Source organism: Mytilinidion resinicola (assembly GCF_010093595.1).
Source record: "Mytilinidion resinicola strain CBS 304.34 unplaced genomic scaffold BDZ99scaffold_8, whole genome shotgun sequence".
Classification (NCBI taxonomy): domain Eukaryota; kingdom Fungi; phylum Ascomycota; class Dothideomycetes; order Mytilinidiales; family Mytilinidiaceae; genus Mytilinidion; species Mytilinidion resinicola.
In genome coordinates this window covers 1685452-1702648 of record NW_022985444.1, presented here as the reverse complement: position 1 = coordinate 1702648, position 17197 = coordinate 1685452, and the positions used below count along the sequence as shown (strand labels likewise).

Genomic DNA, 17197 nt, shown 5'->3' with positions numbered 1-17197 from the left:
CTCCCACTTTCTTCATCCTCGCAAATTCATCATCAAACCTAAACACACTCGACACACAACATACATACATACAAATTCAAAATGGACATCCCAATCCGCAGCGGCCCCCCCTTCCCCGACCTCTCTACCCTACCCTGCCGTCCCTGCGCAAACTGCAGTGGCACTCACTACGTCCTCGACCCAGCGCACGAGGCCGCACTCTGATCCGCCCTCGCCCGCCCCTCGCCCAAGTCGTCCAAGTCGCCGCGGTCCTCAAAGACCGCTCTGACGCCAAGGACTGCGCCATGCAGCAACTTTCGGCCGAGCTCGCCGCGCTCAAGCAACGAGAGGCAGCTACGGCTGCGGCTGTGCTGCGCCGTCTGTGCTGCGCGCACTGCTTCAAGAAGACGCCGGCGTGCGACGGCAAGTTTCCCTGCTCGGAGTGCGTGCTGTTTCGGGAGACCGATCGGCATAAGAAGTGTCCGCAGTACCACAACACGCGGTACGGGGGAGATGGCGTGTATGAGAAGGATTGTGGGCTGGTGCATGGGGAGGCGGGAGTTGGGGTTTAGGTAGAGGTGATGGTGTTGGTTCTAGGGTTCTTGGCTCTAAATATCCTATACCATGGTCTGCAGCACGCTCGTCTTCCTCACTAAGAAACTAGTCAAGCCGGACTTGGTGCTGCTGGACTTTGGTTTTTGAATGGCAGACCGGTTTCTCTTCTCTCTCACTAGATATACCTTGTGTGCCACTAAAATGGTTGTATGTACTTGAGCTCATACAGTACTAGTTCACAAGCCTGGGCACACGCAATTATCACTGCTTGGCTCCAATCTTGCTCAGTCGACACCACTGTGAGGAGCGGCCCAGCTGTCAAGCAACCAGTTAGTCAAGAGACAGTCTAATTTGCACTGCTTGACACTTGGCGAGCTTCTAGCAGATCCTCAGGCTCGTAACCGCACAGGCCGACATTTCGGGTGCAGATAGTTGGAATTGTCAATTGAAATACTCGAGCAGATGTTGAGGGCAACGACGGCAACGAGTACAAGTCCTGACCTCCTGATGTAAATGTTTGAAAGTCTAAATGTCGTCGATAAAGCTCGGGACTGGCTCCGTGTATTTGTCCAATCGCTCCCAGCCCCTGCGGCGAGGCAAGGCCGCGCAGAAACAGGAGCGATGACTTTGATGAAGTGCTATGGGCCACAAAGCTCGCCAAACCTTTCGACGACGCTTCGAAGCAAGCACCATGACCAGATCCTATGTCGTGGATCAACGCAAACTCGTCGGTGACATTCCCCTCATGTGTTGTCGAAGTCGTATTCAGACAACCACCCAAGGGCCTAGGAATGGCACCGTCGTTCAAGTAGCGGTTCAAGTTGATGAGATCTGGTCTCGGATAAACGTGATCTTTGCTCGATCGTTTGGAAAGCGATTCGATTTGCCGTTGGAAAGCCCCGTCTGCTCACCATGTTTAGTCAGAAACCCAGATAGAGTAGAAAGAGAGCCTTGCCTTGGCAATCGGGCATTGTCGGCTACATAAGATTGCCTCCGATGTATTTGTTCGCGCAGAAAAGACAGAAATTTCTCTCATCGAAATTCAGTTTTGGTCCGTGTGACTTTGCATCGTGTCACAGTTGAAACAAGAAAAAGGATCAACCAGCGCACTAATGAGGGGCATATGTACTGTACTTCCAGCTGGGCTGCGCAAATATCAGCCCAGGCAACGAGACTGCGAGGCTCACAGCTGGCAATATTGATCCCTGGTGGCGTAAGTGGAGGCTGTGCTCCAGGTATGCGGTCGACTGAAACTTTAACTGGAGTATCCAAGGTAGTAAGGCTGCCCAGCATTCAAAGAAGCCTCTATGAGCGTATGGAAACGACGAGCTTTCACGAGGAGGGACTCGAATATTGGATCAATGAAGAGGTCAGGCCTCTGCACATTACGGCTATGTAGTTGTCCACCTACTTCCTTCCTCCTCGCCACGTGTTGCTGCTGTTGTAGTAGCTGCACGCGTGTCGCCAGCTAGTGTGTTGACATGTAATGCCGCATATGCTAGATGGATTTTTTAAGCTTGCATATGCTGCCGTCCTAAAAGTTCTCTTATTGGCAACAAAGCTCTGGATTATTCCCCTAAAGAGACAGCTACATTAGTCTCAAAAGATAGGGTTAAAATGATCTTGCACCAAACTCAATACATTGAGCGTCCCGTTTTGACCTGAGTCGGCAAATTTTCAGCTTTCATGCCCTTCTCTACCAAGTCAACGAGGATGAGGTCCGTGCCTGCGACACATACCATTAGCTGGTACTAATTTGAATGATAGATAGGAAGTTATACCTGGAGCTCCTATAGCTGACCCTGCAATGGGAAGAGGCTCTTCTTTCTTGGTCAAAAGGGAATGGTACGGGATGTCCCCAACTAGTGCATTTCGTGAACAGCAAACACGACTTCAACAACGCCTACGACTTACCTGGGGCGGTGACTTCGAGCGCTTGCATCATCGGAGACATGTTCAGCCCAGCATACCCACTCAGTAAAGAGTATGGCCTTGTCTTTCGTCAGCATTTCGCAGATCCTCGCAGGGAATGAGTACCAACGGAAGGTCGGCATCACAATAGTTCGGCTCTCCAGCTTCAATGGGAAGGACCATGATCGTGATGGCATCTTTGGAGTCTGCCTTGAAGACCTTTGCAAGCAGCCAGTGGCGATATACTTCAGAGCGACGCCGGCATTCATCGCGTTCCTCTTGGGAGATTGCCTTCCCGACATCCCTGAAGCACCTATCAGCTATCCTTCCATCACCGTAATGTGAACACAATTCACTTACCCTTGCCAATGCAATATTCCGGCCGCTTATTTCGGAGTCGCAGAGCTGACGCCTGCAGCGCTTGCATGACTGCTTCCAGAGGGGCTCTGATACCCGTCGGCACGAGGATTGAAAGGGGCTGTGAACTCGACGCATTCCAACGGTTCTTCTCGCATGATCATGGCCTGTAGCTTTACTTTGCCGACAATTACGGCCCCAGCGTCCAGGAGGACTTGGACGCAAGCCGCGTGTTCGGTTCTGGCAGGGTAAAGATCACTCCATGCTCGGTTGCACAGAGTGGTCTTATGGCCGGCAATATCGATGCTGTCTTTGACGCTGATTCTTGCACCATCGAGAGGGCGTGGTTTGGATAGTTTGTAGTAGCAGCGAAATGGTACGACGATTCTGCCGTCGATACCAGCCCTGGGAGCATCGACTACAGCCAGAGTATTAAGGCGGTCAGTCTATATCCCCCTTTGAGAAGGTAGGGAGTAAGGACACTCATCTTCCCGGGGCCTCTGGTGAAGGCTTGAATGAGGTCATAAAGCATGCGTTGAAATCGTAGTAGATCCTCCACGGTTGCCAGGTCTTCCCTCTTAGCACTACATATGGCTCAGGGGCGACTTCAGCAGCCGGGTTGCTTGCTACAAATGTCAGTGTCTCCACATTCCACACGGCCAGCTCGTCTTGCGCATTGGGCTCAAGGCTAATGTCTGCTTTCTTGCCTCCATAGAAAACAAAGTTACGATAGAAGCTGGGCTGGGAAACGTCATCTCGCTCAAGTGCATCCGTGCGGAACTTGCGCAGAGCAGACTTGGTGACTTCTTGGCCTGCAGCAGTCGTGTACACGAGCACTAATGTGGGCGCATCGCCCTCGACCTTGATGTCGAGGAGGAAGTTCTGAAGCCGTTAGCGTGATCCACTAGTGAAAGGGTTGTTTCGGGCTAAGCATAGAGTACAACCTCGTTGTTTAGAATTAAGAGATATTGGACATCACTAATGGCGATTTCGATTTCCTCGTCGATGCTGCCAGCGGACTGTGCCCGCCTGCTAGAAGACGTTGAACTGTTTGGAGTCACTTCTGCTTGCATCAGCGCCTTGTTTTCTCCGAGTGGTGGATAAGCTTCAGGACTCTAAAAGTAAAGGAGCAGTAGGTACGATACATGAATATTGCCAGTTGTGCAATGTGCAGTCTTGGAACCTCACGAGAGCTGTGTCAAGTCTGCCTGGTGCTCTGTCTGCTTGTCTGCCGTGTGCCCTGTCTGCTTGTCTGCCTTGCAACTAATGCGAGTGCGAGGCTGCGTGGAATCCCCAACTGACTGGGCAGACCATGGACCGAAGAGGATGAGGTGTAGGAGCTGTCGACGCACCATTTGCAGCGTCACAAGATTCCGAGACGACCCCGCTAAGGGGCCTCGCATGTACAGGCAGAAACTTGGTAGATGCCATTCTCATAGAAGAGAAAATTGGCCCAACACTGCCGGATACTCGAACCCGTCATGCAACACATTGAGCCGAGGTAGTGAGCATACGGGTAGCTAGTCAAAGCGAGGCATGCCCCGTTCTCGCGCCCACCAATGTAGAAGAGAAACTTCTCATAGCAGTGCTCTGCGCCCAGCCCCTTCCGTGTGCAAGACCACATGTGAACATCTACTGGCGTATCCTAGGTAAGGCCCATCGCATTCATCTTGCGCATGGCGTATTTCTAGGCGGTGGTGATACATATGGTGAACGAGACCTCGGGAGTAGCGGGTCGATGTGGCGTCTCATTCGAGGGACATCGCGGCTCGTTCGTGGCCAGAACACAGCTTCTTCGATGTCACGGAACGCGTCGAGGAGCTCGCCGATTCGGAGGCCCTGGGGGTTTTCGAATCACGGCAGTTACGGCCGTTAATTTCGGTTCATTCGGGGGCGGGCGTAGAAAAGATTCTACCGCGACGCCTTTTTGCTAAGACTTTGGCCGTAGTACTTTTCCCTGATGTGCGCTTTGGTAATGTAAGAGTAGGACATAACCATATCCCGACAGCTCGCATTGTCAGCCTGGAAGCCCCCGTAAGGATCGACTTTCCAAACTCTTGCTTGAAGAGCGTGAGATTGAGAGCGGATATAACATCCCAGCAGCCATTAGGGTACGATCTCGAGATCTTTTCAATATGGTGCCCCAGGATCGGATCCATACTGCCCCTGAATGGGAGGGTTATGGAAGCTCTCCCATGTCGGGCACTCCCGTGGGGCCATCCCGAATGTGTCATGGTACTCAGCTTGGTTTGGAATCTCCAGACGCTGAAGCTGTGCTTTCCACACCCAGTGCTTGAGAGTCGGTCATGTGTGACAATGTCTTTCCATTGCTTACAGACTTCATTCAGTACAGCGAACTGGGTATGGGATCTCGAGGCCTGAGGCGAAAAGCTCAAACAATTCCTGGGTGTGAAGAAACTGCAAGGCGGCAGAGTTGAAGGACAAGCTCGGCGTGTCCGTCAGCGTGGGAAGAGTTGTTGAAGCATCGGTGACGGCACATCGGAAGATGGTGCGGTGAAATGAGGCGGTTGAAGGTACGATTGCCCGGTATAGTGCATTGGACGATTGATGTTGGGTGGTGACTCACTTTCTCCTGTAATACTTCTTGCATAAGACGTACAGTGTCAAGGAGTGCTTCGATGACCTACCAGCCCTTACAAAATAGAAACAAAACTGCTTCAATTCAGCGTCTGTTAGCGCACAATTCGTCTACAAGGCGAGGATAAACGGCTTAAATTAGCCCTAGTTCAAGTGATTTGAAGTCGCCTCCTCGGGTTCAGCGCCGTGCCACTTACCAAATCCAAGGGTGCTTCAATCACCTGTGAGCCTTTCCAAATCGCCGAATAGAATACCACAATTTCGAGGCTGCGCACTACTGATTGCAGTGAAAAAGATATCCATCGCATCTTTCATTGTGTCTATTCCAGATGATTTTAAAGCAACCGCTCAATATCAGTATGGTTTTCCGCTTAAGTAGAGTCTAGGGGTACCCCGACTAATTATCTGGGTTTGAAAAATGCTACGGAATTTAGTACAATCCCGTGCCTGTCCACTTTAAGTCTCTCCAAGAGAGCTTCCAATGGCTGTTTCCACAAGACGCATCTTAGCTAATCTCGAATCAACCGCTTGACATCGCTAGATTACCGGACCAAATACCCATATGAGGCATCTCTCGCGGTGTCAACGCATGGTGCGAGGGATGATCAGTGCTCGCAAAAGTCGAAGACATCCTGAGCACATACTTAGCACTTCATCAACTCTTCTAGGCGTTGGACTTACCTCGTCAACCTCAGCCTCAATCTCATCAGTGAGACTTCCTCTCTCAGCCATCAGGTCTTCCCTAATCTCCAGCGCATCCTCCCAACTAATCGGGGAATCGTCGATGGCGTCGATGATCATCTCAAAAATCTCCTGTGGTAGTTTGTTGAACCGCGGAATAGCCTGGATTTCCACAGCCCACCAATCACGCCGCTGTGGGGGGACATTTGCAGTTGACAGCACCCAGATATGCGGGTCAACGAGAAACATCGCGAGGATCTTACGGTGGCCTGGTTTGGACGGATCCACAAGGCGGAAAGACGATACACGGTGCTGCAAGACGTTTGGGAAAGCAAGAAGGCGACCTGAGCGTGTGAGAATGGAGCCGACATCCTGGGATGCCCGCTCGAGATTCTTGACACCATTTTTTTTGGAACCATCCCATTCACACTGCCCTTAGGTCAGATTCCAGAACCAATCTATAAAGGCGAAGCAATCACGGGAAGGATGGGAGGACAAAGGGGAGCGTACCTGAGCCATTATATAGCCGACTTTCTCCGAGTCTATCCTATGGCGGAAAGAGAGATGGCTGTCTGTGACATTTTCCTCGTCAATGTAGTACAGCGCCGTGGCACAGATGTGTTCGTTTAGCGCACCCTCTATGTGCCACTTTCCTCCATCATAGGCTGCCTTTTCGGGCGTAAGATGGATACTTGCTAGCTTGAAAATGACCTGAAGCCCTGATGCTGCGAACCGTTTCCGGAGATTGATTGGAGAAGGCCCACAATGTTCCATATGAAGGACAGGCTCAGGTTGAATGAAGACACGATTTGCAAGATACCACTCCCAGTGCTCTTCGTCACCGAAGTCATCGTCGTCGTAGTCATGTGGTGGCTTCAACCCTTTCGGTGGGTCGCGAAAGTGCACTTCGTCAGCCGATCGGTCCACCCTAATCCTATTTCTGTTCTGTGAAAAGTTCAGTACTTCGTTCCAAAGAGGTACCGCTTGTGTGACAAATTGCTCGAGTGTGTTGTACAGCTCCTGATTTGCTTCGGGAAGAAGGTTGTTGATATAGCTTGTGATCTTTACACCACCATTTGCGGCAAAACAGACATCCGCAGGAAGCCACTGGAAGTTACCCCAGGCATGCAGTTGCCGAGTTCGAAACCAAGAGAACTCAGTTTCGTACAGCTCCGCCTCTGGCTTGGCGGGAGCACTCAGAATTTCGCCCTTGCCGATGTACTTGGTACAATCGAGGAGCGGCACTCGCCCTTTTGCAAGCACCCTTGAGCGACCGTAGATTAACGGGAAAAGTGATGGATGAAGAAGATCAAGGACCATATCATCCGAGTGAGAGTGCCAATCTTTCCGTCTTTCTGGCACATCTTCCAGTGGGCGTATAGATGCACGTAGTGTCTCCCGTAGCTGTTGAGGAATGACACGATCGGACTTGGCGGCGCTTGCTTCAACGTCCAAGACTGTGGCAATCGAAGTTTCTTCATATCGAGAGGCTTTTGCGTATAGCTCTGCCATGCACTGTAAATCAGAGTTAGCTGCGACCATGCTGCGCGTGACGATATGTTGAGGACCTACAGACAGCCACATCTGCTTCGAAAGATACTCATCATCCAGCTCTGCAATGTGCCGACAAGTCTCCTTTCGCCATTTCTCTACCATGGTCTTGTCGAATACATTGAAGTCCCATTCTTCTTTGTCAGTGATTTTGTTGATGAAGTCGAGCATGCGGCGCTCGCGTAAGCTTATCCCATGACCAGTGAAGTAGTCTGCGATAGCATGGGGAAACCGCCCTCGTGCAATTTGCGCCACGGTGTTTGGTAGTCGATAGGGTGCGCCGTGTATGATGCCGTGGTTGTCTTCGTAATCTAATGGTGGCATATATTCGATTGGCAGTCCAAACCCAGGCAGGCAAATGCAATCATCAGAGAGCGCCATTGGGATAGGCTGCGTGGATTTGTGCGGAAACAGGCCGCCTTTCATGGCCGAGCTGATGGCTTCTCACCTAAAGGTGCAGCAGATTAGTGAAAGAGTAGAGCGCTAGTATGAAAATGAACTGCTCCGAGGTACTCACCTTTGGAGTCTACACGCCTCTCAAGAGACGGGGAATGGTGTTACGTCGTGGGGAAGATGAGACGCGAGGAAGTTGAACTGAAATCGATCAGATGGGGCAACGCTTGCCGAGTTGGGAAAGTATGACCAAGAGTCGCGTTTCTTCCTCCTAGACGCCAATATCTCTCATACCATATCAGAGAGCGACAACTCTTCGAGTGGTATCGGACATAGCTCTCTGTGGAGTAGGATGACGCTGTCTGCGGTGGCCAAGCGACTTTTCAGGTTGTCCAAAAGGATTGGACGTCCAGTCCAGAATGAGCTGTGAAGTACTTAAAGTAAGATCCTGAGACCGCATTCATCTTTATTAGAGACCCTTGTGAGCAATGATGACACCATCTGAAGTGGCCTGATGTTTTTTTCAGGTTGATCAAAGGATCAGAGATATCGTGCTGAATGCGCTGCGAAGCACGGGCATACAGCTCTGAGTCTTTTGTGAGTCCGAAAGGGAGGTATCAGGGTCCTGACGTGGTTATTGCTAGAAATTCTATGTCCCTTTGGAGCAGTGATATCGCCGTCTAGGATGCCTCAATGGCTTTTAGACTGTTTAAAATGATCATACGTGTCGTCTAGATTGCTTTGCGATGCACGAACAGAGAAGTCATTCCGTCACTTCGCAAGAGCAGTTGAAGGTCATTCAGAACGACAACAGGAATTTATTCATCTCCGAAGGCATGGCCTACCTTGCAGACCCCTTAAAACTCCTGAAATGCTTACCTAACTGAGATATTGTCTCAATCTCTTATTGCCAGATCCAAAACGCCTTGCAATGATTATGGCATAAGTCTATGCCTTCTTCCCATTCTTGGGAAGTTCCGGGCCCCAGAACTCATCGGCTTCCTTTTCATTCTTCTCTCTCTCCAGCTTCCGCCTCTTGGCAACGCTCTCCTCTAGCTTACCTTCTACCCCGGCATCCCGCTTCTGCGCCTTGTTAAGCTTCACCAAGTCCATCTTATCAGGGTCTCGGCAGTGGCGAAGCTTAACGTGGATTGCCTTTACTTCGTTAATTTCCTCCAGTCTTTTCGCCTCCTTCTCTTCAGCGCTCAACTTCTGTAGGGCTGGGTCTGGTGCCAGAAGAACGGCGCATGCTCGAACAGTGGCTACGATCTTCAACTTGGCGATGCCTGTCGGAGTCTCAGCGTCAATGGTGCCCGGGAATTTGGAGGAGAGATAGAATAAGGCGAGGACTTCGTCGGCTAGGAGGTAAGCTGCAAGCCAGATTTGTGAGGGCGTGTAAAGGAAGTAAGCATCCGACTGTATGGCAGAAGACTTCAGAGTATCTCTCGCTTTGTCCGTAGCTGCATTGAGTCGTTTCTCAAGCTCACGCTGGGTTATTTTGGTAGCCGCACCTCCAGGCTGTGTGGGTAGTTCGAGCATTTCTTGCTGGAATTCGGCAGCCGTCTTCTCAACGTATGGGAGCACAGCAGCTTTCCCTTGTGCAATTGCCAACATCTCCATATGCCCTCCCTGCAAACCACGAAACGGATGCCGTACATCAAATGTGAAGCGGAGAGCTTGTGTGATGAGGAACTCGGGAGCCAGTACTTGTTCTTTGGTTGTACCGGTTATACGGGCGGCGTAGTCTGCGCATTCCATCTTGTTGTCTTCGATCTTGTTTGCAAGGAACATGGCAGACAGCATTATAGACTTAGGCTCGTATGTCATAGGAGAGTTGAAGAGGTAGAATCGCCTTAGGTATTGCACGCCCGTAGCCTAGCATTGTGATGGTGGTTAGAAGAGACACTCTTTCCGTTAAGGCTATTGAAGCTTACAATCACGTTGCTGGGAAATTCCAAGACATTTCCCAGTACGATGGCCCTGCCGCAGAAGGCTTCTACGACCTTCATTTCCTCTTCCACGGTGAGACAGTCCGGCTCCCGGTTGAAGATGACAGGTGTTGAAGTTCCATTCTCGGCTTCGCTGTTGGTCTCGCTCTGATTCCTCGACTCTCTCAGACGTTTGACAGCTGCTTTGACGCGTTGAGTTGCAGTAGAATTGGTGGTGGCACGCAGCGAGGCCAGCGCTTCGGGCGTAAATGACCAGAGGCGGAACTGAGTAGAGGAGCGGTAGATCTCATCTTCGGTCAGCCGCATCCTGCCGGTGAAGTACTTGTAATCATTAGCGTTGATATCGAGAGGCGAGGTCAAAGCAATCTTGTCGTCTTGGAGAAGCGCGGCAAGACCCGCAAATCGGCTTGGCACGGCCTCAACACCAAGATTCTCTCTCACGACACCTGCACGTTCTTCATTACTTTGACGTCAATCATTCACAATTATCACGTATCTGAGCCAATAAGCACCAGCAAAATGAAACTAGAGTTGTCTCAGCTGCTGCCGCTCAATGCCGTTCTTTCAGAGCAGATCCTTGCCGATCTTACTTACGCCTGTCCCCTCGCAGATGCTGTGGCACTCAATAGCTCTTGGCCATTGCCTCAAACGAGTAGGTAGGTACCGAGCGTGTGAATCTCTAGCAATGACAAACCACTTGCAACCTATCACCGGAAAATGAGATGATCTTTTGTGCATACTACCCCATCCCGCCTATGACGATGCCCGAGGGTCCCCATCCGGGAGCTCCTAATGCACTGCGGGGAAGCTTTGCTACGACGGAGCATACGTCGTGATAACCCGCCTCCGACATCAATCTATTTACAGGAACCTGGTTGAGTCTGTCGCACAAACTGGTTTCCATCAAAATCATCCCCCTCTTTCACCATCTTCTTTCTTAGTCAACTTCTTCCCGCTTTTTCTGCCTACTTTCACCATGGATACTAAATCTCCCTCGCCGCCCGAACACATAGACCATAAGGAGCCCGAACACCTGCCTGCTGACGCGGAAAAGCGGTCAGACATTGAGAAAATCAACACGACGTGGGAAGGTGTAGCTACCATCGATCCCGAGCTAGACAAACGGATCACCCGCAAATTCGACAAACACCTTGTGCCATGGCTATTCGGGTTCTGGCTCTTCGCCTTCATCGACCGAAGCAATATTGGGAACGCGCGAATCGACGGCCTGGCTGATGAGCTCCACCTAGACGCCAACAAATTCAATATCGCTCTAGCGGTCTTCTATGTTCCGTACATATGCTATGATGTGCCCAGCAACTTGGTACTCAAGTACTTCAGAGCAGGTTATTACCTGCCGTTCCTGGTGACGGCATGGGGACTTGTTAGTATGTGCATTGGATTTGTGAAGAGCTATTCAGGACTCTTGGTCGCGCGATTCTTTCTCGGGTTATGCGAAGGAGGCTTGCTAGGTGGAATGGTGGTCTATCTTTCCATGTTCTACCGGCGCCATCAATTGCTATACCGAATCACGCTCTTCTACTGCGCAGCACCGCTCAGTGGTGCCTTCGGTGGTCTACTTGCGACTGGACTTGGAGAAATTAACTCTGGAAGCTACAAAGGCTGGGTAAGTCCCCCAACAACTAATCTTGGTATTGCAAAAGCTTACGCCTCTCCAGCCCTTCATCTTCTTCGTCGAAGGCGCCATCACAGTCGCCTATGGCATAATATCCTTTTTCTTCCTTCCCCACACCCCCAGCGATGTCAAATTCCTGACCGAAGAGGAATACGAAGGCGCCCTCGCCCGCATGCGCTCCGACGCCCACGGGTCCGCCCCCGCCGTCGATGTCGCGGACGAGAAATTCGACTGGTACTGGGTGCGCCGAGCCATTTTCAACTGGAACACTCTTCTTCTCTCCCTAAACTTCTTCGCTATCATCACGCCTATCTACTCCTTCTCGCTCTTCCTCCCGACCATCATCAAAGGCCTCGGTTTCACTAAAGTGAAGGCGCAGCTCCTGACTGTCCCGCCAAACTTCTGCGCCTTCATCGCCGTGCTGTTGACTGGATATTACTCCGACAAGCTCCGTGTCCGCGGCCCACTGATGATCGGTCTCGCATCTCTCGCTATCGTCGGGTACATCATGCTCATAGCCAGTTACCACCCTCACACTCGCTACGGCGGCACCTTCTTCGTCGCAGTCGGCGTCTTCTCCTGCAGTCCATTGGTGATGGGCTGGCTGTCCAACAACCTCGCACCGCATTATGTCCGAGCTACGGGTACGGGCTTCCAGATCATGATTGGAAATATGTCGGCGTTTATTGCAACGTTCACGTACTTGCAGGAGGATGCGTAAGTCTCATCTTGTTCCTTTCACGTTACCCACAAGTAAAGCACGCTTTTCTAACGTGTTGCGTGTTGCAGACCTCGCTACTACACCGGTCACGCCATCAACATTGGCATGCTAGTCTTCTCCGTCTTCCTATCCATATCGAACATCCTGTACTGCAAATGGGAGAACAAGAAACGTGAGACTGGGCAACGAGATTCGCGGCTCACAGAAGGGGACGAAGAACAGCTGGGATACAGACATCCGCATTTTAAGTATACGATTTGAGCCTCTTGTCAAATCTCCTCTTGTTATGGAGAAGGTAGTGTGCTTATATATCCAGAGAGTTGATTCAAGGCTTACGTTTCCAGACGCTGGTACTGTGTGCATTTCCCTGGCTTGCTCTGAACATGTCAGCATGTATGAGGTCCGATTTAATATAAGGGATTATTACCGTAACATGCTCACAGCCCATTCTGAACGCAAAGGCCAATCGTCTTGCACATTCTGAAAAGGCACTAGGCCGCCTCAGACGGCGTCATCACTGCTCCAAAGGGACATAGATTCTCTACTGATACACACGTCAAGATCCTGCCACCTCCTAGTCGTTCTTACAAAGACTCAAAGAGGTGGATGCTCGTGCTTTGCAGCGCATTCAGCACGATATCTTTGGTCCTTTTGGATTAACCTGAAAAGGCATTGGGCCACCTCAGACGGCGTCATAACTGCTCCAAGGGAGCGCGCATTCGGCACCGATAAACACGTGAAGATCCTACTGCCTCCCAATCTCCCTCGAGCCCCGCTCAATCACGCATACCACGTGCTCCCACCAAATCTCATCTATAAAACCCTTCACCCCTTCCCACCATCTTTTCTTCAGAACTTCAGCAGGCTCGAGGTCCTTCAGCGGTTCAAGTACATATGGCCGTGGTGCGGGTGTATCAAAATCATAGTACTAACGACATATGGTGGGGGCAGAAGTCGGACTGGCGCTGGAGAATCTACATGAAGCTGATGCTCCTCACCATTCCACCAATTTACTCCAATCCATCGTTCTCCAAACTCGGAAAATCTCCATCCCAGCCTACTACTACCCATATTAGCGTCCCCTAGACGCGTCAACCCTCATCCCTACAGAGCAAAGGAGCACAGCATCACCACTAACCCCCCTCCCCTTTCCTCGCGAGCCATGGAATCCTTCCCCGCCAGTTGTTCGATCACAGCCTCCTTCCTCCCACCCATAGCAAAAAAGAGTATGTCTGCTTTTGCATCCTCCCCTCCTCCCCCAGCACATTATAGTGTCTGACGCCAAGGTTGCGCCGTCCCCGTGCTCCCCACCATTGACATACGTGACAGGCTGTGTTGCACTTCCCTCCCCACACATGCATGCGTTTCCCTTCCAGATCCTTTTGACACTTCCCACCACACTCATCACATTGTTCAAACATTAGCGTTGATCCACCATCGTCAGTGGCCATGCAAAAGTTTCGATCCAGGGCCAATTCTCCCATGAGATCGGGCTGACACAGTTGTTGATCCCCCGGATCGTCCCCCCTCTGCTCCTCTGCTGCTAGAAATATGGCGCGGGGAGCGGTTCTTATAGTTAGGAAATGGGAGAGAGGGGATGAGTAAGGGGCTTGGCGGGCACGTGGGATGTAGGAGCCCGTGTGTGTGACGAGGCGTGATAGAGGAGACAGTGAAGGGGAGGCATGTTGATTGATGAGTGGAAGGAAACCTGGGTCGAAGAGCTCCCGGCACCAGCGTCCAGCATTCAATTCAGCGGCGCCTGCTATCGTGCGTTTTGCAGCAGTCACGCCGCTTTCTGAGGAGGCCCAGTGCCTTTTTTTTAGAGCGTGCAAGACTACGAGCACTTTTTTTGGTTTGGGATGGAGTGTGAGCAGGGTCTTGACGTGGGTATCGGTACAAAATCTATCTTTCTTTGGAGCAGTGAGGCCGCCGTCTGAGGTGGCCCAGTGTCTTTTCGCCGAATGCAAGGCGATTCACCTTTTCATCCAGTATAGGAGCAGAGGAGAGAGTATACACAATATGAAGCCCCATAGCGCGAGCCCACACACAAACACCAAATATGGATGAGAACACCAAAGTTTCTACGTCATGCCAGCATATCTCTTTGTCGTGCCAAAGCCCACCACCCTCATGATTCTCGCATCCGCACAGTCAAAAACAACGTTATCCTAATCTACCATTACACCACCCAACCCCCACAAAACGCCCAAAAAACAAGTAGACATTTCATCTCATTGGTACTCAGTACTGTTGTTACAAAGCTGCCCATGACTCTCTCCCTCTTCTCAATCTCGTTTTCCCTTATCCGCTCGCTCTCCGCTACACGCCAAACCCGCTCCAAGCCTGCTCCAATACTAAAAAAAACCTCGCCCCCGTAAAAGAACATAAAAGTGTTATCCTAACCGCGCCTCACGACTCCGCTCCCTCCGTTGGAGCTAGGATACATCACCCCGCCTCCCTCGAATCCGTCATCCCTTCCACAAATGCCGTCGCCGTAGCCGTTGCCAGAAGCCGGTCCGCCCAGCCCAGCCCAGCGCTCCAGCAATCGCGGAAACGAAAGTGAAAAGAGAAAGGGAGGTGGGAAAATGGGAATAACGCAATAACAATCCGCAATGCAATGCCCTCAAGATAAATCATTGTCATACCCTTCCATCGAACCAAAAAAAGCCCGGAATGTCCATCTCCCCATCCACACCTCTCTGGTTTCAGAAAAGGAAAATCCAGATGGTTGATGTTTGTTACTCACTCGGTAGAATTATCCAGACGCCCTCGTAATCGCATCCATTGCCACCCGCATTTGTGTGTGCTCGCTGTCCGCATTTGCCTTATTCGAACCCAGGAAACTCGTTTGCAAAAATCGACTATTAAGGTGTTGATGTGTTGTGTTTTGGGGGAGATTCGAAGTTTGTGCTATCGTGAAACGCCCGTTATCCAGCGGATGTAATGAGTATGAGAGGTGGTTTAAGTTGGGTCGAATTGAATATCCTACATTCCGTAAGCCGGGCATAAAGTCAGCAAGAACGACGCTGGGCGCACTCTACTCGGTCCATCGAGAGCGCCAGAACCGTCCCTGCCAACGTCAGCCTCGGCTATATCTCGACCGTCTTCAGGTCGCCGACTTCACTCGCAGCCCCGTTCTTGACGATCCCATCTATCTTCTTGGTGTCCTTGTTCTCCTTCTCGCTGCCGAAGCTCGTCCGGGGCGTCGAGCCCAGCAGGTCGTCGCTCGGTCGGGGTGTGTCGACGGACACGAGTTTCTCGATGGGAGTGCCGTTCCTAGGTCCTAAGTCGGTGTGGACTCGAATCGGAGCTGGGTTTTCCTCCGCAACCCTCGCCAACGGGCTGGAGATGTGCGCTCTCGGGCTCGCCGTCGGCTTGGATTTCTGCGAGAAGCGTTGGGGGCTTCGTCCGCGCTCCTCGGCCGTGCTCGTTGTCGGGCTTGCGTAAGGGCTGCTCGCGCTATGAGCACTGCCTGGTCCCTGGGACCCACCAACATTAGAATTAATATGTAACGCGGACTGTGGCCGCCTCTTCGGTCCACGCCGTCCGTACTTCTGATCGCAACGCCAGCGGAGGATTTCGAGGTAGGCCGGTTCGACGTTCTGGCGCTTGAACTCGCGCAGCTTGAGCTCGCCGCTGTCTTCGTCTATGAAAGGCTTGTCGGACTCGAAGTCGTCGGCGGCCATTGCGAGCAGATGGGCCCATGAGCGTGCAACGACGTATTTGCAGTCGTAATCGCGGCCGAAAATGATGATCTGGCCCCATGTGCCAGCTGGTCCGGGCGCAAGATCGGTAGCCAGGTAGTTTCCTCCCCAATCCCGAGCGAGAGGAATCCAGGCGGGGTGGGCGTACGCTTTTTGGATTGCATTCGGAGGCTGGGACTCCTGTTTGCTCTGCAGCTGTTGCCGCCAGAGGGGGTTGGGCGATTGCTGCACCGGGGGCGGCGGAGCTACGGAAGACGAGGCGCCGGCGAACGCTTTCGAGGGTGGCTGGGGAATTCGGATGTTGGGTTTCTGGGTCAGATACTCTTCGGCGACCTTCCGCCAGTTCTGCCATTCGTGGACAATTTCCTCGCAGTCGAGTACCATGCAGCTGAACAGCACGCCGGTGGGTAAGCCCCCGCGCTCCTGGCCGTCGTGTATTTGTAATGACTCGCGAACATCCTGCGGCAGTGTGCAGTCTAGCTCGTGCTCGAGCTCGTTGACGTCGTTTGACGTGCAGCCCTCGCAGAGGTTGTCGAACAGCTCCTCGTAGTGGGTTTCTAGCCAGCGGTCAATGCGGCCCCAGGAGTGTGCCAGTGGCTGTGCCGGCGGCAGGCCCTCGTTGAAGTCACGCATGGGGATCTCGCCCGACGGGCTCTTGGCCTCGAAGGCCTCGGAGTCGGCGGTGGTTTGGCGGCTCAGCGAGGACCGCATTCCAGGGGAGTAGGGCGAGAGCGGCGACATGGGCCCCTTGGGAGAGCCGATGAAGCCATTGCTCATGGCCGGGTCGTCCTGGGCGTAGGACGAGGACAGGTCGACGCGTGATTCTATGCCCGTGGTCGCAACGGAGGTGAGAGGGGCGTGGCGGCTCTGAGGCAGGGGGATATGGCGGCCGGTGCGGTAGGGCGAGTCGTGGGAGGCATGGCGGTCATTCGAGGTCATGGAGTGCCAAAAGGTCCGCATCGAGTCGGCGAATCTGCAGCACGGTGAGTAGGGGCGCTGGGGGAAAGGGATTTTTAGGGGAGGTCGCACCCTGCCATGGCGGGCGACGGAGGTGCTGCGGCAGACAGCGTGTCGGCGGGTGTTGACGGTGCCTAGATGCAGCCGCAGAGCAGCAGCAGTAGGGCAGAGAGAGTGCCGTGGTGGTGAGGGTGGTGAACGGGGT

The 17197-nt window shown here is 52.3% G+C and overlaps 6 protein-coding genes across 6 annotated transcripts; 1 reads left to right on the top strand and 5 right to left on the bottom strand.

Moving 5' to 3' along the window:
- Positions 1–2087: 2087 nt before the first annotated feature.
- BDZ99DRAFT_297432 (uncharacterized protein) lies at positions 2088–2838 on the bottom strand. Its single transcript, XM_033714147.1, has 5 exons — positions 2806–2838; positions 2576–2749; positions 2449–2525; positions 2316–2396; positions 2088–2260 (listed from the first exon to the last, which is right to left on the bottom strand). Exons 2-5 carry the CDS (start codon positions 2626–2628, stop codon positions 2169–2171), a joined length of 303 nt encoding a protein of 100 aa, XP_033578143.1. The 5' UTR covers positions 2629–2749; positions 2806–2838; the 3' UTR covers positions 2088–2168.
- A 447-nt stretch (positions 2839–3285) lies between these two features.
- Positions 3286–3875, bottom strand: BDZ99DRAFT_519839 (uncharacterized protein; the record flags this gene model as incomplete). The annotated part of the gene is made up of 2 exons (XM_033725451.1): positions 3286–3684; positions 3744–3875. The coding sequence occupies 2 exons, from the start codon at positions 3873–3875 to the stop codon at positions 3286–3288; spliced, it is 531 nt and encodes a 176-aa protein (XP_033578142.1).
- A 1867-nt stretch (positions 3876–5742) lies between these two features.
- Positions 5743–8013, bottom strand: BDZ99DRAFT_508479 (uncharacterized protein; the record flags this gene model as incomplete). Its single annotated transcript, XM_033724331.1, has 4 exons — positions 5743–6032; positions 6082–6510; positions 6592–7596; positions 7654–8013. 4 exons carry the CDS (start codon positions 8011–8013, stop codon positions 6006–6008), a joined length of 1821 nt encoding a protein of 606 aa, XP_033578141.1. The 3' UTR covers positions 5743–6005.
- A 665-nt stretch (positions 8014–8678) lies between these two features.
- BDZ99DRAFT_442020 (cyclin-like protein) lies at positions 8679–10352 on the bottom strand. Its single transcript, XM_033717794.1, has 2 exons — positions 9960–10352; positions 8679–9900 (listed from the first exon to the last, which is right to left on the bottom strand). Exons 1-2 carry the CDS (start codon positions 10278–10280, stop codon positions 8974–8976), a joined length of 1248 nt encoding a protein of 415 aa, XP_033578140.1. The 5' UTR covers positions 10281–10352; the 3' UTR covers positions 8679–8973.
- A 473-nt stretch (positions 10353–10825) lies between these two features.
- Positions 10826–13022, top strand: BDZ99DRAFT_297368 (MFS general substrate transporter). Its single transcript, XM_033714146.1, has 4 exons — positions 10826–11601; positions 11654–12327; positions 12400–12626; positions 12676–13022. Exons 1-3 carry the CDS (start codon positions 10951–10953, stop codon positions 12590–12592), a joined length of 1518 nt encoding a protein of 505 aa, XP_033578139.1. The 5' UTR covers positions 10826–10950; the 3' UTR covers positions 12593–12626; positions 12676–13022.
- Positions 13023–15068: 2046 nt separating this feature from the next.
- On the bottom strand, positions 15069–17197 carry BDZ99DRAFT_297361 (cell wall assembly and cell proliferation coordinating protein). The gene is made up of 2 exons (XM_033714145.1): positions 17065–17197; positions 15069–17008 (listed from the first exon to the last, which is right to left on the bottom strand). The coding sequence occupies exons 1-2, from the start codon at positions 17070–17072 to the stop codon at positions 15421–15423; spliced, it is 1596 nt and encodes a 531-aa protein (XP_033578138.1). The 5' UTR covers positions 17073–17197; the 3' UTR covers positions 15069–15420.